The 27,664-nt window shown below is 44.0% G+C and overlaps 1 protein-coding gene across 1 annotated transcript in view; it reads right to left on the reverse strand.

Moving 5' to 3' along the window:
• The window catches only part of ANKH (ANKH inorganic pyrophosphate transport regulator), a 232,658-nt gene extending 210,335 nt beyond the window's left edge, over positions 1–22,323 (reverse strand). The window contains exon 1 of the mRNA XM_033929856.1: positions 21,565–22,323. Coding sequence (XP_033785747.1) covers positions 21,565–21,660 — 96 coding nt within the window. The 5' untranslated portion in view covers positions 21,661–22,323. The remainder of the gene's footprint in view (positions 1–21,564) is intronic.
• Between the last annotated feature and the right edge of the window lie 5,341 nt (positions 22,324–27,664).

Genomic DNA, 27,664 nt, shown 5'->3' on the forward strand with positions numbered 1-27,664 from the left:
ATGTGCCCTATTCTCAGCAGTCTATGCATCTGATTTCACCAAAGTAAAATATTAAGGGGGATCTGTACTGATCCACTGTATCAAGTTTCAAGTTTATTTCAATTTGATAAACTGTACTGCCTATTTCACAATCTAAGCGGTTTACAAAAAATTGAACAATAATAAAAACAAATTCAATTAAATCAGAGACAATATTAGATACATAAGGAATGTAGGGAAAATATTGTTACAATTATTGTTATAATAAAAAAAATACATTTAAAATCCGGAACAGAGCAAACAATGAAGGTAAAGTGTAGACAGATTAAAAACTTATTTTGGTGGGTCCATATCTCTTTCGATAGGCTCTCCTGTGCAATTAGCACCTTCCCTATTGGTTTTTGGGGAGATGCCTAAGGCCTTATCCCTTCAGGATGAGGCTTTACTTTCACAGGAGAGCCGGGAAGAGCCTCAAGATGTTTCCTTAAAAGATTTGTGGGCGATTAACACTGGACTGGAGGGGCTATTGAAGTCAGTGGTAAATCGGAATATAAAATTCTCAGAAGAAGTAGTACATAAATTAGAAAATGTGGATGATAATTTGAAAGTCTTGGAGAAACGTATCGCAATAACTGAATCCCAAATTACAACTCTACAAGCAGTCTCTTCTTCATCTGTTAAGGATTCACACATTATTTATACTCGATTTGAACTCGTGGAAAATATGTTGAGGGCAAAGAATCTATGCCTAGTCAATTTCCCAAAAACTTATTTGTTAACATCAGATATTTTGCTACATAAATACTTTAAAGAAGTTTTGAAATTGACTGATGCAGAAACTATGCCCATAACAAATTCTTACTATATCCCACAGAAGTCTGATTTTGGAACAGATCAACTAGAACCAATAGAGTTTGATCTGACAGGTTTCCTGGAAGATTTTCAGGATACGATACACTCTAGATGTATCTTAAAATTTAAAGATTGTGAATATATATTTTGGGATTCAGTACAGCTTGAACAATTTTTGCAATTGCATGAAACTAATAAGTAATTTCCATTGACTTGAATAGGATAGGAGTTCGGTGAAATATTTAAGCACCATTGATAGTAGATTGTTTAATCATGATTATGTTTGTATGTTTTAATTTCCTTGCTAATCAGGTTACTCTCCCATGATGTGGACTAAAGGTTATAGTGTAACTAGAAATTTTATTTCTTTTTGATTTGTCTGTAACATCCTTTTCTTGTTATTATGTGAAATAATAATGTTTAAACTCAATAAATAAATAAATAAGTAAACTTATTTTGGAAGCACTAAAAATATTATTATTTAAGGACTATCTCCATTTACATTTCAAAAACGTCCTTAAAAAGAGAGGTTTTAAGGGCTCCTTTTACTAAGGTGCGCTAGCAGTTTTAGCGCGCACTCAGTGCACGCTACAATGCCACGCTCGCTAGATGCTAACGCCTCCATAGAGCTTGCGATAGTGGGTTTATGTGCGCTAATCTTCAGCGCGTGCTAGAAACGCTAGCACACTTTAGTAAAAGGAGCCCTAAGGGCTCCTTTTATCAAGATGCGCTACGGGGGTTAGCGCATCGGACATTTCATCACACGCTAACCCCTGCAGCAGCCTAAAATCCTAACGCCTCATCAATGGAGGCGTTAGGTACTAGCGCGGCAGGTGGTTTAACGTGCAGTATTCCGCGCGTTAAACCACTACCATGCCTTTGTAAAAGGACCCCTAAGTGTTGATTTAAATCTTGAAGTGCAGTTTTCCTGTCTGAGATTAGTAGGAAGGTTATTCTACAGTGTAGGTAAGCACTACAACAGAAAAAATGATTTTGCGGGTGGGGTCGTAAACTATTTGGCGAACGGAAGGAACAGAAAGGAGATTTTGCTGGGTTGATCAAAGTACTCTTGAAGTAGTATATATGGAAGTAAAAGCCTATCTATAAATGCCGGGAAATGATCTGACTTCACCTAATACAAAAGAACTAGACAAGAAAAGAACTAAAACAAGAGAGGTAGAAGTACCGTATTTTCACGCATATAACGCGCGCGTTATACACGATTTTACAAACCGTGCATAACCGTGCGCGTTATACGTGTGAGCGCCTTGTACAATTTTTTTTTCATTCCGATCCGGCATCCCCCCTGTGAACTGGCATCCTCCCCCCCGATCGCGTCACCCCCCTCCCCCGCGATCCTACATCCCCCCCAGCACCGCAAAACATCTCTTACCCGATTGGGCACCGGCACCAGCACCAATGCACAGGACGTGCCAGTGCCAGTGCCCGAAGATCCTCCCTCGTTGGGCTGGGCTGAGAATCTCGGAGAGAGCGAGACCAGAAGGCTTTGAGCATGCGCAAATGCTCAAAGCCCAGTCCAGCCCGGCACAAGGAAGAAGGAGGATCTCCCTCGCACCGCCCAGCCCAGCCAAGCCCAGCAACAACGAGGGAGGATCTTCGGGCACTGGCACTGGCACGTCCTGTGCATTGGTGCTGGTGCCGGTGCCCAATCGGGTAAGAGATGTTTTGCGGTGCTGGGGGGGGGATGTAGGATCACGGGGGAGGGGGGTGACGCGAGCGGGGGGGAGGATGCCGGTTCACAGGCCAGAAGAGTAAGCGAGAATGGGAGGAGGTTATAGCAGCATGCGCGGTATACGCGTGTGCGTGCTATATAAAATTTTTTTTACAGAAATGCTTTGGACCCGCGTGCTATACGTGTATGCGTGTTATACACGTATGCGCGTTATATGCGTGAAAATACGGTAGTTACGTTCCAAAGTTCTTGGTGAACAGAATTGTCTTCAAAGCCTTCCTGAAAGCTTCCTTCAAAGCTTTCGAAAGCTCATCATGAAATGCATTGAGTTAGTCCAATAAAAAAGGTATTACTTTATTTCCTTAGTTTTTTATGTTTTATTTCTGTATATTACCTTGGAGAGTGGACTAACAAGGCCACCACACCATTTCGCTCTTATGTATATAATAATAGATCAGAGCAGAGTGACCTCATTCCGCCTTGCTGTGAGCCAGAGAGAAACCCAAGGTATGGGCTTATACCCTTTGATCACATGTATCTTTTATCTTAAAGCATCTTAAAGGATTTCATCATACCAGCCGCAGCTGGGAAATGAAATAATGAGCCAAAGGTTGAGGCAGACTAGATCAATGCAATGATTTCACCCGATGACCTCTGCACAGGTTGCCTCCACCCAGCACTGAGATAAGAGCCTACAGCCACCCTACAGGCTCAATTCCTGTTTTTGGTAGCCTGTCTCAGGCCAACTCAGAGGCAGGTTGGATCTACAAAATCATAAGTGGTGTAAAATGAGTAAAAGTGAATCCATTTTTTTCCTGTTTCAAAAGTACAAACACCAGGGGATACTCAATGAAGATACAAGGAATTACTTTTAAAACAAATAGAAGTAAATATTTTTTTCACTCAAAGAACAGTTAAGCTCTGGAACTCATTGCCAGAGGGTATGGTAACAGTGGCTAGAGTAGTTGGGTTTAAACAAGGTTTAGACAAATTCCTGGAGGAATAGTTCATAGTCTGCTATTAAGACAAACATGGGGGAAGCCAATGCTTGCCCTGGATTGGTACAACGGAATGTTGCTACTATCTGGGTTTTTGCCAGGTACTTGTGACTTTGATTGGCCACTGTTTGAAGCAGGACCATTGATCTGACCCAGTACAGCTATTCTTATTATAACCATTCAAAAAGACTTGATTTTGGACCACTACATGGCTAATTCATAAACCATTTCTGCAAGCATAATACATTTTAGGTGTAGAAATAGTTGTTTCTAACACTGCCTGGAGGGTATGTATGTACAAGTTTGCACACACAGCCTACACTGTACTTCTGCGTACTTTCTCCCAGAATAAGGGTAGCTGTTCCTAGGGGTAGATTTAGGACCTACATTGGTATGTTATCATATATGCCCTGAAGCACACAAAATGAACTGGCACAGCCAGAGAGCAGGTATATTTTATCTACTTACTTATTTAAAATATTCATAGCCCATATTATCTCAAAAATCTAAGGCCATCTTTTACTAAGCCACAGTAGAGGCCTGGAGCACTAAGGGCTGGATTCTATAAATGGTGCCAGTGTCAGTGGCTGCCTATGAAATGTCAATCACGCACCGGCACCATTTGTAGAATTGTAGCTGTTTTGTAAAACAGGCACCTTAAATGTAGGCCAGCATTTTAAAGGCCTACATTTAAGGTGCCGGTATCACGCCTATGGAGGCGCACAGTGACACCTCCGGACACCTAAGTTTGCCTTAGGCATCAGTTTGCGTCATGCACCTCTGTAGGCATGAAACTGGCACCTTCAATTTTTTTTTTTTTTTTTAAGTGCCAACTGATTGGTCAGCTAGGTGAGATATAAGGCAGGATACAGAAGAGTAAAGAGCTTAAGAACTGTCCAGACTGCAAAGATGGGTGAAAGATGTAAGAGCTGGAAGGGGACAGCAATGCTCAGAATTATAAAACCTCTCAAACTTGCAAACATAAATTCCCTTACAATGATTTTTCTTTGCTCTTATAGACTCCTTGTCTCAGTATTTTCCTAGCCCATCTTTGGTATATAATTTCAGAAATCCAAATAAATGGGAATTTTATCATAATTAAAAACAATCTCCCAGCTAGTTTATGTTTGACTTTACTGGGTCTAGCTAATGACAACCCATAATATTAAAACCTGCCTTTGATAGTCCTTGTGCATTTGGAAGGTTTTTGCGAGCTTTGATATGTTTTCACAGTTCGCCACAGACATTACTGTATATACTCGAATATAAACCAATCCGAATATAAGCAGAGGTAATCTTTTTTCCCCCTAAAAAAGGAGGGGAAAAGGCTGACTCATAAATAAAGGGGAGGGGGGAAGGGGTTAATATTCAAGTGCAGTGCCCTACCAGGTTCTGCTTCCAGCACCCCCTGTCCCTACCCTGCCAGGCTCTGCACCCAGCCCCCCTCCCTCCCTGCTAGGCTCTGCACCCTGTTTACCCTTCCTCCATGCTCTGCCAAGCTCTGAATCCATCCCCCTCCCTCACTCCCTCTCCTGTCGGTCTCTGTATCCAGCCTCACTCCTTCCTGCCCTGCCAGATTCTGTACCCTGTCCCCCTCCCTCCTGATGCCTTACAGGCCTCTACCAGGCCTACCATGTCCTGGTGGTCCAGGACAGGAGGGATCTCTCCCGTCTCCTGCCCCAGCCAACTTTAACAATTTTTATCTCCCTCCCGCCACACCTTAACCCCCCCCCCCCCGCATATCTTTTAAATCCCTGGTGGGCCAGTGGTGGGCTGGAACAGGAGGGATTCCTTTGGTCTCCTGCCCCGGCCGACTTTAAACAACTTTTATCTCCCTCCCACCCCCTCCGTGTACCTATTAAATCCATGGTAGTCTGGCAGTGGGGAGATAAAAATTATTAAAGTTGGCTGGGGCAGGAGACATGAGGGATCGCTCCAGTCCCAGCCCACTGCTGGACTACCAGGTCTTACCACAGGCCCGGCAAAGGCCTGCAACAGATTCAGGAGGGGCAGGTCAGCACTGACCCAAATATAAATTGAGACCCCCCATTTTTGGCCCATTTTTTGGCCCAAAAATCTCAGTTTATATTTGAGAATATATGGTAGCTAACCTGTTTGTGCACCAGCAACACTGATCTTGTTAAAAAGATATATATTTGTAAAAAGCCTGTTAAAATTTGTTTTGGAAAAAAAAAGAAAAATTATTTCCAGTATTACAGCTTCCGTTGCAGCTACATTCTGAAAAAAAAAAAAATTAAACATATAGAGGCAGTTCCTTCCAGGGCTATTACACCAGTGGTCTCAAACTTGCGGCCCGGAGGTCACATGCGGCCCGCCAGGTACTATTTTGAGGCCCTCGGTATGTTTATCATAATCACAAAACTAAAATAAAGCAGTTTCTTGATCATATGTCTCTTTAGCTATAAATTGCAATATTATTATTAAGACTTGGCCAAAAGAAAAGATTTATAAACTATAAAGAGTTTTACCTCATGCAAAATTGTCATTTCTTTAATAAGACATTAACTATTTTTTCTGACGCCCTCCAAGTACCTACAAATCCAAAATATGGCCCTGCAAAGGGTTTGAGTTTGAGACCACTGTATTACACCATCAATCTAACTAATCTCTTTCTCATTCCTTCATGAGGTGACATCAGTGGCATGACCCTGAACTGACCATCCCTTCTGCCGCAGGCCTCACACAGCCCAAGACCAAATTATGACCTCCACAGGCCTTTCATCTACAGTAATTGCAGTCTGCAATTTGCAAACAGACTTCTCCTACTTACCCCATGTTTCATTTATTTCATTTATTTTTTTATATTTTAACCATCTCTTGATGAATTCTTGAGCTTTCCCTGGATTATTTTGCCTCTGAGGTGCTTTTTGAAAACAGAGCTGCACTGTCCAGCGCTGTAACTCCCACTGGCACCTTCCCAAGCTTATATGTTCCACTGCTCACAGTGTGGCCACAAGCTGGGAGCCAAATACTGTTCATGGTATTTGAAGTTTTGGGATGTCAAAAAAAAGTGCCGTTTCTTTGCAAGTGTTATCCTCTTTCTGGACATGAAAGTACTGACTGTATCCTAACTTCAGAAAAACAGAAGCAGGACATCCACCCTCATAATCAGAGAATATTGCAATCTGAAACAAATCTTCAATCTGGTATTATCTTCTAACCACTATGCCAGTCACCCCCCTCCCCTCTCAGCATCTCTCCGTGCTAAAACATCACAGTAAGCCCCCTGGAGCACCTTTTCACTGTAGAAATCTACATGACAAAATACTGCACGGACATAGCTGATTCTTTTTGGTTTCCCAAGCTGGATGCATTTGCCATTTAAACACTAGAATGTTAGACAGGCAGACAACTCACATTTCTGGAATGTTTTTCAATGAAAAATCTCTCTGGCTGCAGAGTTAACTAGGAACACAGAGAGGTCTAGCTGCTGTAAATCAATATGGCATATTTAACCTGTGCTGGCATGTTTCACTCGTCGGAGCTTGCACAAGCATCCACCCCTTTAAACTCCTGAAACTGCCTGTAGCATAGTGATGATATGAACCTTCTTTCCTCTTTCAGTGACACAGGAAGACAGGTACCAGTGTTCTCCGGATACTGTCTGCCTAAACTACTGCCCTTCCAGTGCTCCCACTGCCCATACTGCCTGTGAGAAATCCCTCCTGCATTAACATACTGCACTGACTTGAGCTAGATCACAATTCAAAATCTGAATTTTTCACACCAAAGCAAGACTGCAAAGCCCAATTTGAATACTTGAGTTAAATAATCAAAGCATTTTACACTTTTTTTTTTTTTTATAATTTTTTAAATAACCACATACAAAAAAGTGAATCAAGAAATTCAAATTATATATCCAAAAATCAAAAGAACAAAATGGGGGGGGGGAGGGGAGAGGGGGGTGTTACATTTTAGACCAGTGTTTTTCAACTTTTTACACCCGTGGACCGGCAGAAATAAAATAATTATTTTGTGGACCGGCAAACTACTAGGACTAAAATTAAAAAACCCCGTTTCCGCCCCATCTCCGCGAACTTGGTCACCTCAGTAACTATAGAAAAATAGACAAATATAGTGCAAAATATAGACAGCAGATATAAATTCTCAAAACTGACACGTTTTGATCACTAAATTGAAAATAAAATCATTTTTCTTACCTTTGCTGTTTGGTGATTTCATGAGTCCCTGGTTGCGTTTCCTTCTGTCTGTGTATCCTTTCTTTCATTTCTTTCTTTCTGCACTCAGGCCCAAGAATTGTCCCTTTCTATTCCCTCCCTCTTTCCTTCCTATGTCCTTAGTGCCCCCGGTGCCCCCTTCCCATGTCTTTAGTGCCTCCTTCCCATGTCTTTAGTGCCCCCTTCCCATGTCCTTAGTGCCCCCGGTGCCTCCTTCCCATGTCTTTAGTGCCCCCAGTGCATCCTTCCCATGTCCTTAGTGCCCCTTCCTGTCTTTAGTGCCCCCAGTGCCTCCTTCCCATGTCTTTGGTGCCCCCTTCCCATGTCTTTAGTGCCCCCAGTGCCTCCTTCCCATGTCCTTAGTGTCCCTTCCTGTCTTTAGTGCCCCCAGTGCCTCCTTCCCATGTCTTTAGTGCTCCCAGTGCCTCCTTCCCATATCCTTAGTGTCCCTTCCTGTCTTTAGTGCCACCAGTGCCTTCTTCCCATGTCCTTAGTGCCCCTTCCTGTCTTTAGTGCCCCCAGTGCCTCCTTCTCATGTCTTTAATGCCCACAGTGCCTCCTTCCCATGTCTTTAGTGCTCCCAGTGCCTCCTTCCCATATCCTTAGTGTCCCTTCCTGTCTTTAGTGCCCCCAGTGCCTCCTTCCCATGTCTTTACTGCCCACAGTGCCTCCTTCCCATGTCTTTAGTGCTCCCAGTGCCTCCTTCCCATATCCTTAGTGCCCCTTCCTGTCTTTAGTGCCTCCGGTGCCCCCTTCCCATGTCTTTAGTGCCCCCAGTGCCTCCTTCCCATGTCTTTAGTGCCCCCTTCCCATGTTCTTAGTGCCCGCGGTGCCTCCTTCCCATGTCTTTAGTGCCCCCAGTGCCTCCTTCCCATGTCTTTAGTGCTCCCAGTGCCTCCTTCCCATATCCTTAGTGTCCCTTCCTGTCTTTAGTGCCCCCAGTGCCTCCTTCCCATGTCTTTACTGCCCACAGTGCCTCCTTCCCATGTCTTTAGTGCACCCAGTGCCTCCTTCCCATATCCTTAGTGCCCCTTCCTGTCTTTAGTGCCCCAGTGCCTCCTTCCTATGTCCCTCTCACTGCCTTCCATACTTTGTCCCACCCCCACCCCCGAAGCCAGCCTGCCTGCCTGTCTACCTCTCTCCCTGGCCAAAGCCAGCCTGCTTGCCTGCCTACCTCCTTCCCTCCCTGCCGCGCAAAAAAAAGATGACACCCTCCTTCCTTTCCCCGGGTCTGCTGCTATCTTACCGCCCTGCTGCTGCTACTGCTAAAGCCGACAGGAAGTCTTCTTTCCGACGTCAATTCTGACATCGGACAGGACGTTCTGGGCCAGCCAGGCAAAGTCACTTATTCCATAGGTTACTGTGTATGTAGATTTGTAAAAGTAAATGCTTTTTAAAAATACACTTCATTGCAGTGGCATAGCAACTCGACGCTAACTTTGCACAGCGTGCCAGCAGGTGTCTCTCCCCCACCCACCCCCTCCCCCACATGCATACCTCTTTAAATGTTCACTTGTGCAAACAGAATCTTCCACCTGTTGCTTGCGCGGCCTCGGCTCTCTTCTGAAGTCACTTCCTGGTCACAGGATCAGGACATGATAATAATAAAAATTTATTTTTATATACCGCCAGATCACGAATGGTTCTAGGCGGTTCACAGCAGATAAGGCTGAACATCCAGCGAATATACAGCTCAAAAAGATACATCAATTTCTAGAATGTACACAATATATGTTATATTTAGAAAGTATTAGGAAGCTTGGGTTACAAATTTATCAAATAGTTGTGTCTTTAATAGTTTTATAAAAAAAAAAATAATAGGATGAGACTCCTGGCATGATTTTGCCAAACCAGGCGTTCATTTTGGCTGCCTGGAAAGAGAGAGTTCTCTCAAGAAATCTCTTTAAACGACATGATTTGACAGTAGGATATGTAAATAACTGGTCAGAAGGGAGCCAAGACCGGCATGAGCAGCGGATGGAAGATGCTGCTCATGCCTGCAAACATTTCAAGAGGTATGTGGGGGGAGAGGGGGTACCTAACAGGCAGGGAAGAGTGGGGGGGGGGGCACACGGCGTGGTGATGCCAGATGCCACTGCCCCGGGCGCCAACCTCCTTTGCCACAACACTGCCTCATTGTCACCTGTTCACCCAGGGTTCCTTTCTCAAATAGTATTTTGAAAATTCATATATACTTCTCCCTCCGTATTCACGGTGGATGCAGGCGGAACATAGCCGCGAATATGGAAAAACCACGAATAACTTTTTATATGTTATTTGTGGTTTTGGGAAACAGCCAGAGTTTTTACTATTGAAACCGCGAATAACATCTCAATAGTTATTTGCAGTTTTTGGAAACAAGCACTATGTATTACTATTGAAATTCGCTATATCTTAAAACCGTGACACACGAATGTAAACAGATCCAAGATGGCCGCAGGGACGGTTAGCTGAGCGTCCTGGCTCAGACTTTCGGGCGAATAAGTAATTTACCTGTTTCTTCAACAAATTTTTCTTCGTGTCAGAATGCCAAAAAGAAGGGGTCGAAGCACCGCTGCAGCCTCGCGGCGCCCTGACCCTGTCAGAGTCGGCAGTATCGATGAACTTCTCCACCGGATGCAGGCAGTATCTGTGGCGGCAGCGGCTCACCCAATGGAGGCACTTGGTGGCGAGCTGCAGGCGGTCTCCCCGGGACTAGAGATCTCCCTTAGCCCCGACGCTAGAGCACCTCCCCCTCTACCTCGGACTGCCAGCTCCCCACGAGAGGAGGAGCTACTGGAAGGCGGTGAGCTCCCCTCCTGTGAGGCTTTGAATATCAGAGAGGGGAGCTTGGAGTTGGAGCAGGATTCCCGTTTGGAGAGCCCTGAGGTGTCTAAGGATGTTACCAACAAGAGGGATTACAGCATTCAGGAGGGACACCTACAAGAGGAGAGGTCAGTTGAACTGAGTAAAATTGTGCCTGAAAAATATACCACAATAGATAAGCCCCAAGAAATAACCCTAGAAGCAATTTGGGATCTAGTGGCAGATCTGGCAAAATCTATTAAGCCTCAATTGTGCCAAGTTGAACAAAAATTAAATACCCATGATATGCATATTACAAATATACAGACTGATATGCAAGAACTAAAAAAATTCAAATACGGTCACCAAACAGCTCACAGAAACATTAATGCAAGATAACACAAATTTGAGAAGGAAATTGGAAGCATTGGACAATATTTCTCACAATAACAATCTCAGACTAATTAACTTTCCCAGAGTGGCAACAATACCTCCGCGAGATATGTTGAAACGATATATGGTAGAGATATTGGGAATTTCAGAAGAACTGCTGCCGCCGTTTACCCAGGTCTACTATTTGCCTATACGAAGGGAAGAAGGACAACATTCAAAATAACAGGAATTACCAAAAGTTATTAGATATTTCGACAATCTTGGAACAGTCAGACAGGGAAACCGTGACACCAGCAACTCTACTTCTTACAGTTGCCTTGGCACCAGATAAACAATGGTTATTAAGACTTTACTTTAAAAATAAATTAAAAGAATTCTTGGGACATAAAATACAAATGTTTCCTGATCTGGCACGAGAAACCCAAAAACGATGTCGAGAATTTTTGATCTTAAAACCGGGAGTTATTGCTCTTGGAGCTTCTTTCTTCTTACGACACCCATGTAAATGTGTGATATTATATCAAAAGCAAAAAAATGTTTTCTTTGATCCTACTCAACTGACTACCTTCTTGTCGGCTGCGCGCCTGAATGCAGGGACATCATGAGAGCTCATTGAATTAATTTGGATACTTTTCAGCTGATTGAATTTCCTGAATTTCCTGTTTTTCTTTCTTTATATTTTAATGCTCGCTGTTATTACTTCTTGGATCTATGATTTGTGGGCTTGAGCTGGAGTTAAGCTATATTTCTTTTTGATAGTGGTTAAATACAACAAAATTTTGTGTTTTGTGTTCTTTAGATAACTCTATCTTTCTGTACAAGTGGATACTTGTTTTTTTTTTTTATGGAAAATATGATAAATAAATAATAATAATAAAAAAAAACAACCGTGACACACCATGCAAAGATGTTAGGGCTTATGGCAGGCAAGCAGCGATTCACAAAGCTGTTAGGGCTTTTAGCAGGTGATTCCGAAAAATCCCTAGCGATTTTCTCCATGCATGCTGGGAAGCAGCGTTTCTTGCTATGGATGCTGGGAAGCAGCGTTTTTCTCTGTGCACACTGGGAAGCAGCGATTTTCAGGGTGAAAGATTTGAATCATCGATTTTGTGGGAGAAAGCATGGAAGCAGCGATTTTCAGAGTGAATGTTGGTAAGCTAAACTTTTTTTTTTAGTAAAAGAAAAAGAACTTTAATCACGATGTAATTTTAGGGGTCGGAGTCAGCATGCGAAAAATCGCGAACACGCAAAACCGCAAGTGCAGAATCTGTGAATACGGAGGGAGAAGTGTAATCTAAGCTGGGGGTGTCCAAAACTGATGTGCCAGGACTATAATGAAACTTGGTTTTCAGGATATCATAGGATCTATTTGCATTCCATGGAAGCGATGTATGCATATTCATTGTGGAAATTCTGAAAACCTCACTGGGTTGCAGCCCTCAAGAACCAAGTTTGGGCACCCTCAATCTAAGCTATAAATAACCCCAGCCATAGACGTCGGAACAGGGGAGGCCACAGGGGCTGTGGCCTCCCCAAAAACTGGCGGGCAGTTATGTCTCCCACCTTCTCCTGGCTGCTGTAATTTTAAATCTTCAGGCAGCCATTGCGCAGTGTCACTGCAGAATGAAGTTTCAAGTTTTACCGTGGCTTGATATACCGCTTTAATTTCCAAAGTGGTTTAGAAACATAGAAGATGACGGCAGAAAAGGGCCATAGCCCATCAAGTCTGCCCACTCTAATGACCCACCCCCCTTGATTTTACCCCCCTAGAGATCCCACATGTGTATCCCATTTCCTTTTAAAATCTGGCACGCTGCTGGCCTCAATCACCTGAAGTGGAAGTTCATTCCAATGATCAACCACCCTTTTGGTGAAGAAGAACTTCCTGGTGTCGCCATGAAATTTCCCACCCATGATTCTCAGCGGATGCCCTCTTGTGGCCGAGGGACCTTTAAGAAAGAAAATATCATCCTCCACCTCAATACGGCCCGTGATATATTTAAACGTCTCTATCATGTCTCCTCTCTCTCTACGCTCCTCGAGTGAGTATAGCTGCAATTTATTCAGCCTTTATAACATACAATTAAAAAAAAAAAAGCATCATTAAAAAAACAGGGGTAGTGACTTACATACTCAAAGTTTCTATTGACTAGACGTGGTACGAGAGGATAAAGGGTAGGGTTACAGCACTTAAAATAAAATGAGATGGTAAGGGAAAAAATGTTAGGGTTGACTGGGATAAACTCTTTGTCTAAATCTCATATGTGTCTTTAAAGAGAAAGGTTTTCAGGTTGGACTTGAAATGATTAGAATAAGTTTCCTGTCTTAGGGCCATGGGGAAGGAGTTCCATAATGTGGGTGCAACTACTGAATAAATGGTTTTACGTGCTGTTTCACAGAATAACTGTCGAATGGAGGGGCTTGAAAGGAGCATTGAAATGAAGACTTCTAGGGCAGGCCTGCTCATTGATACTGAACGGCGGCTGATAGAAGATTTAAAATTACAGCGACTGGGGAAGGTAGGTGGAGTCGGGAGCTGGAGAGAGAAGTCGTGTCACAAGATCCTGCTGGGGCTAGGGCGGAGCCTTTGGCCTCCCCCCCCCCAAATGAAAAAAGTATTCGGCTGCCTATGACACCAGAAACATATCCAGAATTGTCAGAATGCAAGATGATGGTCATCACTTAAAACTAAGAACTGGCTGTGATCCCCGAGTTAGGGCTTTAATCTGTGCCCACTGCAATGGGGATACTACGGAGGTATAGTTCACGGCCCCTGATGGCCCCGGATATCTGATGGCAACTAGTCACTGGATCCTACCTCAGGCTGTTTCCTGCAAAGATCAAACTAGGGACTGTGGGAGAGAGCAAAAATCTTCAGCAGTTCTGAATGAAGACTCAAAGCATGAAGATTCTAGCACTGCTTCTAATTTGAAAGGAAAACAAGAAACAGCTGGCCAAAAAAAATTCTATTAACCTAACCAATCTAGGTTTGATCTTAAAGTCGCTTTTCCTCAGCAGACAAACACATTAAGAAAAAGATGGAGTGGGCTCTATGACTCCAAAGGAGATACAAAAGAGAATGGAAGCCTTTACCAGGGTGATGATATTAATGGTCAGATTCTCAAAACTCACCATGCATTCAACAATGGAGGCTAAACCACTACTAGCCAGTTTAGCATCCAAGTATTTTACCTGCAGATTCTCAGAACGGCTCACCATGGTCTTTTCTGTGCTTCCTAGCAGTGTCCGATTGTACTATGCAAATGTAGTACAATAAGGTCATTAATATTAAAACATATTAAGTCGTTTATGTCCGAGGAGATAAGAGTGTGAAAGGCTTAAGTGGGGAACAGATGGGTGCTAGAAATCATCTTGACTTAATAGGGTAAGTGAGCTTTGGGCACCGCCATTTTGGTACTGCTGTTAGGGCACTCATGACTTTTAGCTGTCAAGACTGTTGGCTGTTGGACTTTTGGGCACCAAATAATGGCATCTAAAAGTCCTTTCTCTACTTCTCCTCACACTGATCTCTATTACTGAAGAGTAGGCCCTGTGGCTGCTTGCTGCCTTTGCCGGAGGTCCTTAGAGCAAAAAGATGTGGGCAGTTCCAAGCTGTGCTTGTGAGGGGGGGACAGAAAAGACTTCCTGAACAACCATCTTCCCTCAGGCACTGCTTGGGGCTGCTCGCATGTTCCTTCTGTTTCAAGGACCCCCAGTCAAAGCAGCAATTATCCATGGATTCTGCTCGTCACTAACCAGTAATGGAGGTCAGGGTGGGGGAGAAGTAAAGAAAAGATTTTACAGCTTAGTACAATTTTATATGCCACCTGGCAAGTAATGATCACACTGGTATACAATATAAAAAAAAAATAATGCATAAAAGGAATTTAAAATAGAAAGGAACTCCATTATCAATAGGAAAGACCTAATTAAACCAAACACACAGTATACCATTAACCCCCCCCCCCCCAAACAACTATATAAACAGATTAGATGCTGCCATTTGGGTATCCAAAATTCTGGTATCCTAACAGCGGTGGTGAAATGAGAGATCCAAAACAGCAGTGTCCAAAACTCCTGCTTTAGAATGGATACATATGTGAAATCTCCAAGGAAAATGCTGAAGTATATGACATCCACTGCACAAGCAGGTAAAGAACCCTTTTTTTCCCCCTATTTCACATTTGGTTTACTCCTGCAGTTTCCTCTGTTCCTTTGGGCTCCAGTGCTGGGATCTGGCATCATGGGCCTTCATCCATGAGAAGAAAGAGAGAAAACCCTTCCTCATCCTGCCCACTAAAGCCATAAACTTGTTATCATCAGAGAGCACACTAGAACTGCTCTAGCATCTGGCAGGTGGGGTTTTCCTTCTCTCTGTTTCCAAACAGAACTGATAAAGCCTCTTGAACCTCAGCACACATTTTGCAATGCTGTAGAAGCAACTGCTGCTTTTCTGTTTTCACAAAATACAAAATGCTACTTTGAACTGCACTTTATAAGCATGCCTAATTACATCTGTGCTTACAAATGAAAGCAGGCCAGAAAACACCTCTTCAAATGATAGTGGCAGTTTAAGGACTACAGTACGTTTATCATTCACTGGGCACATATGGGCTATTCCAGTGGTCACAAACTCAAACCCTTTGCAGGGTCATATTTTGGATTTGTAGGTACTTGGAGGGCCTCAGAAAAAATAGTTATTGTCTTATTAAAGAAATGACAATTTTGCATGAGGTAAAACTCTCTTTATAGTTTATATATCTTTTTCCTTTGGGCTAAGTCTTAAAAATATTGTGATTTATAGCTAAAGAGACATTTGATCAAGAAACTGTTTTTTTATTTTACTTTTGTGATTGATAAACATACTGAGGGCCTCAAAATAGTACCTGGTGGGCTGTAAGTAGCCCCTGGGCCGCAAGTTTGAGACCACTGGGCTATTCTGATGCAGCAAACCTAGGCCTTGGTAAACCATTCTGTCTAATGTCCACAAGATATCATTCTAATTCTTATTATATTTGGTGGAGCTTGCATATCTGAGCTGACATGGTAGTAAAAACACAGGGGGAAAAAACCCCAACATAGAAAATCAAGTTAGATAAAGACCATATGGCCTATCCAGCCAGCCCATCCACACCATCTATTATCTATTCCTTTCTCTTAGAGCAGTGTCTTGGGGGTGGCGGCTCGAGGGCATCTGGAAGTGCATGGATGTCGATATGATGATGTCATGCACATGTGAGAAATCATCACGTTGACATCTGCGCATGTGCGAAGGCCCTCCAGACAGGGCTCTGAGACGCCGGGGGGTGGGGGGGGGGAAAGCTGTACTGAAAAAAAAAAGCACGGAGAAGCGCCAGTTGACTGCCTACAGGATGTGCCTCTCGCAGCACACTAGTGTACCCCAGGAGATCCCAGGTGTGCTGCCGCCGCCACCTCTCCTCCTCCCCGGTGTCTGCCTGCACACCTAGAAATCTCCCGGGGCACACTAGTGTGCTGCGGCATACAGTTTGCGATACATGTATTTGTTCCAAGTCTTATCAGAATTAGGGGATTTCTTCCTATGGAGCCCTTTTACTAAACTTAAAGGCAGGCTGTGCTGAGGCCTCCCAAATATGAGCACTATTTATTTTTTCCCCAAGGAGTGTGGAGAGTGGGCATTTCAGGGCTAATCAGTTTACGCATCGACATTGCCGCATGCTAACTGATTTGCATATGAGCCCTTATGGCCTTCAAAATAGGCGATGCTAGGGGCTCATATGCTATTTTTTGTTAATGGCTGCACACTGCAATGGAATGACTACCGTAATGACTTGGAAGATAAGTGATTATCTTGACGTTATCATATGTTGAGATAAGTAATTATCTCAATGTATGAACTGTAAATTTCATACATTGAGATAAAAACAATATGCAATGACTGGATAATTAGACCTATCTTGTGGGTTTGTACCCTTAATTGGCCTTTTGGCCTCTGAGCATATTTCGCATCCTATATAGGGAATTGATTATATGTTTGCTTATATCTGGAATTTTGGTGTTTATGATTATATCTGAGGTTTTCTCCCAGATTTCCTTGAATTTTTACGCTGAAATTGTTTCTCCCCACATATGTTTAACTGAAGTTGAACATTATCGCATGGCCATTAATTTGGAACATGGAAAATCACCATTTTCCGGCAGTACTAAAAATGGCCTTAGTGCGCAGGAATGATCCACATAAGGGCATGCTCAGGCCACTTTTAAGCACTGCTTAGTGAAAGGACCCCTTTGAAAGCCTTATATTCTTCTAGGGTCACAATTTTATCTTACTAGAGATGTTGTGTGGATGTGGGAAAATAATTAAAAAAAAAGGGAAAAAAGACCACAAGGGCATAAGGCAAAAACACTATATTAACATGATTATGGCTCAGAAGCCTTTGTAAAACAGATCGCAAAACCTTTCCCTCTCAGTCTGACATTAGATTTTCAGTACTCTATTTAAAAGAAATCACCTGCATCTAGCAAGTGCAATGGCCTATGGTACACCCAAAGCTCCGTACGCTTGAAGGCACATGCCCATGCTCTGTGCCACATAAAACACCCGAACCACAGATCATTACAGGATCTACCAAACCATGATGCGCATCAATACAATTACAGGTCATAATGAAGGCAATCAGCCAATCAGATGTCTTCATCAGCTTACACATGAAACCAACTTTGTGTAAGGGTGTCACGTGCAAGCCAATGATGTCACAATTGATCTTAGGTGGGGGGTGAGAATCAGCAAAATCTGCAAAATATTTGGCAAACTCATCCCACACCCACAATTTGCAATACTCTTAATGATGCCGTGAGATCATCCATGTAATAATAGTAACTTAACTGCATAGCTTAACCGTGCACTTTCCACATCAAAAGAAGGAGCAAGGTATCACTCAGAAAATGCAATGTGAGCTGTGTTCCACTGGGAGCTCACGTGAAACACACATACTCTATTCTTGGAGATGTTGACGATTGCTCTGTCTACAGTACTGAAATTTTGTGCTGTATGCTCTGAAGAAACAATTGAGCCATATATTTGAACTTTGTTAATGTTTACTGCTCTCCTTTTCTACTTGACTCTTAATGAATAAAATTTAAGTTACAAAAACAAATGCACTCTAAAAAAAACTGTCATGATACCTAAAATTAAAAAAAAAAAAAAAATCAATGTATGATACAACAATCTAGATGGATGCTCTAGAACAGTGGTTCCCAACCTTGTCCTGGGGGACCCCCAGGCCAGTCAGATTTCCAGGATAGCCCTAATGAATATGCATGAGAGAGATCTGAATATACTGAAGGTGCCAGGCATGCAAATCCGCTCCATGCATATTCATTAGGGCTATCCTGAAAACCTGTCTGGCCTGGGGGTCCTCTAGGACAAGGTTGGGAACCACTGCTCTAGAAAGCAGTGGAAACCTGTCCTGAGGGACCCCCAGTCAGTCGGGTTTTCAAGATATCCCTAATGAATATGCACGAGCAAAATTTGTATGCATACTATCTATTTTATAGGTAAATTTCGCTCATGCATATTCATTAGGGTATCTTGAAAACCCGACTGGTTGGGAGTCCCCCAGGCCAGGTTTAAGAACCACTGATCTAGAGTGCTTTTCTAAAACAAGTGAGTTTTATGAAATGTGTATTCTGAGACAAGAAAGGCAGAATAAATTAAGGGATTGTTTTACAAAGGTGTGCTAATGGATTTAGCGCATGCTAATCTTTAGAGCATGCCTAAATGTTGCACAGCTTATTGTATACATATGAGCTGCTTGGCAGTTAACATGCGCTATTTCATTTGTCTATGCTATATCCATTAGTGCACCATAGTAAAAGAATTTCAAATTTTGGTGAAACTTGGCTGTTTTCACAAGGGTTCTCTTAATTACTAATACATTTGGTTAATGCTTTGTAGGCTTGATGTTAAATCTGTATTATAAAGGCAACATAAGCACCTATGAACCTTTATAAAATAAAATGCCAGTCCAACCCCAACAAGCATGCAAACGTGCTCTGAAAGTGTACATTTTTGTGCATGTATTTATAAAACACACGTGTGCATTACAACTCAGCCTCCACTCCGCTGGAATGATGCCTCTAGAGACCACTGTTCCCTCTAGCTAAGCAGAAGTCCTCCAACTGCATTGCTGCCAGCTGGGGGTGGTACTTCAATATTATGTTTTCAGTTACTAGGGACAAGCAGGTTCCTTGAAGTCCTACAGAATTTGCCTGTCCTTCTCTATTGAAAATGTGATAATGAAACAACACCCCCCACTGGCAGGAATGTGCATGAAGGACTCCTGCTCAGATTAGAGGGCACAGAGCTGGGGACAAATTCCTCCCATATGCCCCAAAACCTTTAAGGTAGAGAGAGTTATTTATCTTGATCTCATCTGAGCGGAGCTGTTCATGATGAAACTTATGTTTGCTTCTTTTATATTTTTGCCTTTTATTTATTTTAATTTGCTGCACAGTGCTTGCTTTGTTGTTTTGTTTCTGATAGGCTGTTTGTAAAATATTTCAAATACATTAAATGACTAAGAATCAAGGGGTTCTTGTACTATAAGGTGCGCTAATGGATTTAGTGCATGCTAATATATTACCCTCCCCCACCCCCACATTTTTACTAAGCTACGGTAGAGATTTCTACCACAGTCCGAAGCACTAAATGCCCCAATGCTGTTTTGACCTTCATAGAATTCCTATGAGCGTTGGAGCATTTAGCGCTCCGGGCTGTGGTAGAAATTTCAACTGCGGCATAGTTAAAGAGGGCCTTAGTGTTAATTAAGTGCTATGCAGCCTATGGGTATACAGTGGGCTATGTGGCATTTAGAGCATTGTAATCATTAATAATAATAATAATAATTTTATTTCTTATATACCGCTGTACCGTGAGGTTCTAAGCGGTTTACAGTAGAAACAGAAGAAATGCAATAAGTAAGATTAATTAAGATGAAGAGAAAGTACTTAGAGTTCCCTGACTGTCCCAAAGGCTCACATTCTTGCTACATCTTATAAAATGACCCCCAAGTTTCTTATAATAAAAATGAAAAATACACAGCAATCAGACCTCTCATAATGAAAGAATAAAATATAATCCCTAATCTCTTTTTTGAAAGTAAGTAAACAAGCATGTAGAAAAGAAAGCACAGTTGAGAAAACTGAGTACATTGTGAATACATACTGTAATTCAAAGGTTCCTGTGGACACAGACCACAAAAATGTTATTTATAGTCAAAGCAAGGTTCTGAGAGCTCCACAGGTCCCAACATCTTTTGTACACAAAGTGGCCCTCAAAATGCAGTCCCTGAATCTTTGCAAGGCTCCCCATGAGTTATGTAATGGGGGCTGGGAGTGTCAGTACATACCACCTTCCAGAAAAAACACCTCCTATTGTTCAGGACTGGAGTTCATGTACACCAGAAGCGCCCCCCCCCCCAAGGGAAAGATAAGAAACAGCTGGAAGAGAGGAGAAAATATTCAGACAAAAGAGCAAGGTGAAAATTCAGGAGTTAGCTCTCTGCTTTCTGTCACTCAAGTACCAGAAATGACTATGCTGGTACCAGTTTCCGTAGGTACCAACCACAAAGTGTGTAGGAGGAAGCAGGAACAGGCCCATTGGCACTGCCAGCCAGAGAGTGCGCCAGTTTTCCTTGCTGGCTGCAGGTAAGGTACACGGGTACCTAGCCAACAGCTCCTGCCTCTACCGTGACCACCAGACAGTACTGAGGCATATTTCCCTCCTTCCTACCCCCTTAACCTCAAGCAGTAAAAGTCCCAGAGGTTTCCAGGTAACCTAACAAGCATAAGAAAGTAAGGAGTCATTGGAAATAAATAATTTTTAGGAACAGCAAAGTCTATGTCCTACAGAAGTTCCCCAAGCACTGCATTGGCAGGCGTCCGTGGTCAGTTGCCTAGATTTTCAGTTTACCTCACTCATTGTATTCGTTTATGTTTAGTCTTTTTACTACTGTTATGCTGTTAACAAAATTGTAAACCCCTATGTTGAATTGTACTTGCTGTTCACTGACTTGGGTGAATCTCTTCATAAAGGCGGTTAATATATCAAATAAATAAATCAATGAAAATGCTCCTCTGGCTGGCTAATACATCACAGGCCCCGCATCAGCTCTGAATCTGTGCCTCAGGGAATGAAATGAGTAAAGGGGGGAAAAATATGAACATTTTAGGCAACACAGAATAAATAACCTCTAATATGCTCACCTCCTATGCCTTAAGTACAAATATCACTAGCAATTTTTCCCATAAAATGTGAATGTTAACCAGCCAACCAATCTAGAGACTGTACTGCAGGACTAAACTAAAATCTAGTTTAGTTTTAAAGCATTGGTTATCTAATAGATATCACTTCTATACATTGATCAGTGTAAAGGTTCCAAAGCCCTAAGGATAAGAAGCACAAGACAGCCAGCAACACGGGTTTCACAGTCAACTACAGCAGAGGCTGACATGAAGGCGTGCTACAGCCAGAGGAAGGCTCTCTGTATACCGCAGAAGCCATGTGCTGGCTGCTAACAACTGACAGATCGAGCTACATCGCTGCTGCCCAACAGAAGAGGACGCCGACAGCTGTCAAAACAGCTGGCTGCGCGGGGCAACCACGAAGAAAGTCCTCGTACTGTACCTGCTCCCCGAAGTCGATGGCGATGTTGGTGATGCCCAGAGGGACCAAGAAGCGGATCAGGGGCCAGTAAGGGGTGAGAGCTGGGAATTTCACCATAGCGTCTCTTGAACGACCCCAACCACATCTGCCGCAACAGGAAGGATGGCGAGAATTTAAAACCAAGTCTCTCCGCTGAGCCAAAATAAAATGAAAATAGGAAAACGAAAGCCTGGGGCGCAGCCGAGGCGTTCGGACGTGCTGATATAATGGCCGGGATCTGTGTGCTTGGGTGTATAGATATAGATAGATATATATATGCCCGTGCGCGCGCCTAGCAGGGCATCCAAAAGATCAGGTCCATCCCAGACCTCCCACACAACAATGAGCTGCAGGAAAAGGGAGGAGGGACAAGAGCCATTTCAGCTGACAGCTTTGCCATTCTGAGCTCGGGGGCGACAGCAAACAAACGAATATTCACCGCCCACCCCTGCAGCAGAAAAAAAACACAGTCTGCAAAAAAGGAGCGGAATCGGAAACGCAGGGTTAAAAAAAAAAAAAAAAAAAGAGGCGCAAACAAGAAGCGATCTGCTGTCCTTCTCGATCCAGCTCCCCCGTGATGGATGACCTCCAGGCCGAGGCGAGGTGTCCGATCGCACGGACGGGGGGGAGAAGGGTGGAGCTCAAGTCAGGGGGAACCCTCCCCCCCTCTTCCCTAGCGCAGGTACCACCGGGCTCCGTAATATCACGCTCTCGTGCGCTCTCCCCTTCCCCCACCCTGGGCACGTGGGTTCGACACAGGCACATTCAGGCGGCGCGAGCGAGAGGGCTGGGCTCCAGGCGGGGAAATTCTCTCTGCACTGCTCCTAACGTCCGAGGCCGGGCACGGCAGCAGCCGGCTTCCCCCCCCCCCCCCCCTCCGGCTCCCTGTTTGGAACTGGAAGTGGCCCACAACCTGTGCGGCCATGTAGCGATTGGTGCACTTTAAACTCTTTTACAGAAGGGGGGCGTTAGTTCCCAAGGCAAGAAATACGTTAATAAGTTTAGTTTAATAAAAAGATATCTGGGGGGGGGAGGGGTACTGTATATTAGCCGTTATTTCTTGCAACATGATCAAAGACAGTAAGGGGAGGGGGGAGACACGCTTTCTGGGGAAAAAACATAATTATTGATTTATTTTTTCAGTCTGCTTAATGGAGTATAGCTGTGTCATTCCTTTTCTGACTATACTATTAAGAACTTTTCATTAAGGGAAAGGGATTGGGACAGGTGTGCTGCCTTTTTGTTGTTACGCAACCACGTTCAAGGTACTTATTTTGTACCTGGGGCAATGGAGGATTAAGGACCTCTTTTACTAAGCGCTAAATGCTCTGATGCTCATAGGAATTCTATGAACAGAGACGTATCGGAGCATTTAGCGTTCCGGGCCACTGATGGAAATCTCTACCTCTGTAGATAACACTCTCATCCTTCTTGTTTTGTCTGCTTGCAATCTCGGGACCATCTTTGACACTTCTTTCTCCTTCTCCGCCCAGATACAACGTATCGCTAAAACCTGCTGCTTTTTCCTCTATAATATTACCAAAACCTGACCCTTCCTCTCCGAGCACACAACCAAAACATTTATCCGTGCCCTCATCGCCACGCAGTTAGATTACTGCAACTCGCTACTCTCAGGTCTTCTGCTAAGCCATCTTTCTCCTCTTCAGTCCATCCAAAATTCAGCTGCATGACTCATATTCCATGAGAGCTGCTTTACTCACATTACCCCTCTCCTAAAGTCACTTCATTGGCTTCCCATCCATTTCCGAATACAGTTCAAACTCCCTTTGTTGACCTACAGATGCATTCACTCAACTGCCCCTCACTATCTCTCTTCACTTATCTCCCCCTATGTCCCCCCCCCCTCCACCCCTAGAGCTCTGCTCAGTTGGTGGGTCCCTCCTGTCTGTGCCCTTCTCCTCTTCGGGCAACTCCACACTCCGTCCTTTCTATCTTGCCACCCTGTATGCTTAAAACAAACTGCCCAAATCCCTCCGGTGGGCTCCATCTCCGGCAGTGTTCAACTCCAAGTTAAAAGCCCACCTCTTGGAGACCGCTTTCAACTCTTAGCTCCTCTCACCTCGGGTTCTGCATCCCCAACCCTATATGTCATGTCTGCCCAAGTTAGATTGTAAGCGCTTCTGAGCAGGGGCTCAAGGGTCTCTCGTATGAAGAGAGATTGAACAAATTGCAGCTCTACACTCTCGAGGAACTTAGGGAGAGGGGAGACATGATCGAAACATTTAAGTACCTCACGGGACGTGTCAGAGTGGAAGATGATATTTTCTTTCTCAAGGGACCCTCTGCCACAAGAGGGCACCCGCTCAAACTCAGGGGCGGAAAATTTCATGGCGACACCAGAAAGTATTTCTTCACAGAGAAAGTGGTTGATCATTGGAACAAGCTTCCAGTGCAGGTGATCAAGGCAGACAGCGTGCCAGACTTTAAGAATAAATGGGATACCCATGTAGGATCCCTACGAGGGTCAAGATAAGAAAATTGGGTCATTAAGGCATAGACAGGGGATGGGTAAGCAGAGTGGGCAGACTTGATGGGCTGTAGGCCTTTTCTGCCGTCATCTTCTATGTTTCTATGTTTTTATCTATTAAATGTCAAAATATACAGTGCTGTATAAGTGATAAATAGTAGTAGTGCCGTGGATTAGTAAAAAGGGGGGAGGGGTAAGTGATCCATTTCCATATACAATTCAAACTCCTCTTACTTACCTACAAATGCACTCACTCAGCTGCCCCTCACTATCTCTCTTCAGTTATCTCCCTCTATAGTCCCTCCCCCCCACCCCATGAGCTCTGCTCAGCTGGTAAGTCCCTCCTTTCTGTGCCCTTCTCTTCAGCTGCCAACTTCTGACTCCATTCCTTCTACCTTGCTGTGCCATATGCTTGGAACGAGCTACCCGAATCTGTTTGGCTGGCTCCGTCTCTGGCAGTGTTCAAGGCCCAGTTAAAAGCCCACCTCTTGGACAGTGCTTTTGACTCCTAACTCCTCTCGCCTTGGGTTCTGCATCCCCAACCCTATATGTCTGTCTGTCCAAGTGAGATTGTAAGCTCTTCCGAGCAGGGACCTTCTATAAATGTCAAAATGTACAGCGCTGCGTACGCCTTTCCAGCGCTATATAAGTGATAAGTAGTAGTCCCAAGAAGCAACCCTGAGATTTGATCCCACAACCTCTGGATGCAAAAGCAGCAGCTTCACCTCTAGGCTACTCCTCAATGGTTCATAGTCAGACACCAGCACGCTGACAATCTAGCGCTGACAATTTGGCGCAAGACAAGCGCGCGGGGGCAACCCCCCCACTTTATTGGTTAGTGTTCACGCTGCTGTTGGAGGGGGGTTCGGGGGGTTGGAAACCTCCATTATAGAGAAAACTGAACTTTTTCTGATTTTTTTCGGGAGAGTTCCGTTTTCTCTATAATGGGGGGGTTTCACACCCTCCCCCCCCCCGCAATGGCAGCGCGAACACTAACCAATAAAGTGGGGGGGTTGCCACCCCAAACCCCCCGTCAGACCTCTTTAAAAATTATTTTTTCCCCCGCGCACTTCTGTCTTGCGCCGAATTGTCGGCGCTGGATTGTTGGCGCGCTGGCATCTGGCGTGCGATTATCCCGTCACCCTCCTCAACAACCACTGTTAATATGTGCCTGAATGTGAAGTGAATTCCATTACTCTTTTCAAGAGTTATAGAATTACAAGAGGTATTTTAATATTGGTTATGCTTAGTCTTTAACCATCGCATAATAAAATGATACTTTTTAGGAGAAATCCATCCAGAGTTAGCAACGCACCTCCAGCTCCTGTGCCACCTTCAGGGCAGAGCAGTGATCACATGAGCCTTGGTGCGAGTTTTAATTTTGGACACCTTCCCACCCACTTCAACACTAGCTCTCCTCCCCCTCCTTGATTCCAGCTGACATCAGGAGAGGGTAGCCAGCTTTGCTGCAGGCCAGTAATTCTCTTAACTGTTGTTCTTTCATGGATGGGTACAGAGATTAACTTTTGTCTACAGGGTGCCCAGCTCAGCTGTTTGAACTGTGCTGCGCTCTGTAGATTTCTGTGGTGTACAGTGCAGTTCAGTAAAATGCAGAGCAGCATACACAGGTTGTCCTTTCAATCAATTTGAGTCTCAGTTTTATTTAAAAACAAATAGACAAAAATAGGAACTGTAAACAGAATTAAAATGTCCATATGCCCACTATGGGCTCCTTTTACAAAGCCACGTTAGTGGTTTAACGCGCGAAATAGCGCGCACTAATTTGCTAGCCGCTACCGCCTCCTCTTGAGCAGGCGGTAGTTTTTCGGGTAGCGCAAGGGTTAGCGCATGCTAAAAATGCGCGTGCGATAAAGCCGCTAACGTGGCTTCGTAAAAGGAGCCCCATGTTTTGGCACCTCAATGCCTGCTTCAGGGGCAGCTTTTACAAGTAATTCAAGCTAAGGTGTCCACCTATAGTACTTCTGTGGTTGTACATCAAACATAACTTAAAAGAGATCCTCAGATGGTTGCAAAGTAACATTTACTGGTAAAACAGTGTTTTAACCTTCAAGCCCAGTCTTATCAAATGTAGGACTACAACCTGGAGTACTGTGTCCAGTACTGGTCGCCGTACCTCAAGAAGGACATGGCGGTACTTGAGGGAGTCCAGAGAAGAGCAATGAAACTGATAAGGGGTATGGAAAACCTCTCATATACTGACAGACTGAAAAAGCTGGGGCTGTTCTCCCTGGAAAAGCGGAGACTTAGAGGAGACATGATAGAAACCTTCAAGATCCTGAAGGGTATAGAAAAGGTAGACAGGGACAGATTTTTCAGATTATGGGGAACCACAAGTACAAGGGGGCACTCGGAGAAATTAAAAGGGGACAGGTTTAGAACAAATGCCAGAAAGTTCTTTTTCACCCAGAGGGTGGTGGATACATGGAACGCGCTTCCGGAGGCTGTGATAGGCCAGAGCACGTTACAAGGCTTCAAAGAAGGTTTGGATAGGTTCCTAGAGGATAAAGGGATTGAGGAGTAGCGGTAGGTTATAGGGATAGTCTGGGACCATTGCTCAGGCAATGGGCCTGATGGGCCACCGCGGGAGCGGACTGCTGGGCGAGATGGACCTCTGGTCTGCCTCAGCGGAGGCAACTTCTTATGTTCTTAACCATTTATCATTTCTATAGTGCTGAAATGCATACGCAGCGCTGCACATGTACATTTAACATGTAACAGATGGTCCCTCCTCAGAAGAGCTTACATTCTAATTTAGACAGACAAGACATAGAGGAGTTGGGGGTTTCTTGCAGATATAGACAGAGAGAAGGAAGTACTAGGTCAGTGTTCAAAGAAAATTGCTCAAGAAACTTAATAGTTAGCTAGTAAATTCCCCAGGCTGAAAACTTCCCTTCCTTTTGTATGTACACAGGTACGTATGTAGCAGTGGACTTTTAAAGGGAAGCTTTGTTTATATGACATAGAATCATTCACAAGTGCGTGCACTCTCTCAGCCAGTGTTTCCACCTCCACACTATCACGGGAAGGGGTAAAACGCAGATCTAAAACCGCACGTCCTTAAAAATCTGAGGTCCGTGTCCGTGCCACTTGTAGCTTCTGTCTCTGACAGATCTCTATGAGATTTTAGCGCTGACGGATCCGTCTCAGCATAGGGAGGGAAAAGTATTAGGATCCGTCAGCGCTAAAATCTCATAGAGGCCTGTCAAAGACCGAGGCCCGCGTTTTACCCCTTCTCCAAGAAAGGCAGAGCAGAGGGGCACATCGAGCAATTCAGAGGAAGGAAAGCAGCCGAGGCTCTGCCTCATGCCTACGATCCTCAGACTGAACCCCGGCAGCACCCAGCAATGTTTGGAGACTTCTTTTCCATAACGCACGTCCTAAACCTATGTTCCCACTCTTTTTGTCTTTCCAAAAACCTATACATAAGAAGGCTTCTGCTCTGCCGCTCCAGCAATAGTCTCTGGCTCTGACAGACCGCTATGAGATTTTAGCGCTGACGGATCCTAATACTTTTCCCTCCCTATGCTGAGACGGATCTGTCAGCACTAAAATCTCATAGAGGTCTGTCAGAGA

Source organism: Geotrypetes seraphini, chromosome 2, assembly GCF_902459505.1.
Source record: "Geotrypetes seraphini chromosome 2, aGeoSer1.1, whole genome shotgun sequence".
Lineage (NCBI taxonomy): Eukaryota > Metazoa > Chordata > Amphibia > Gymnophiona > Dermophiidae > Geotrypetes > Geotrypetes seraphini.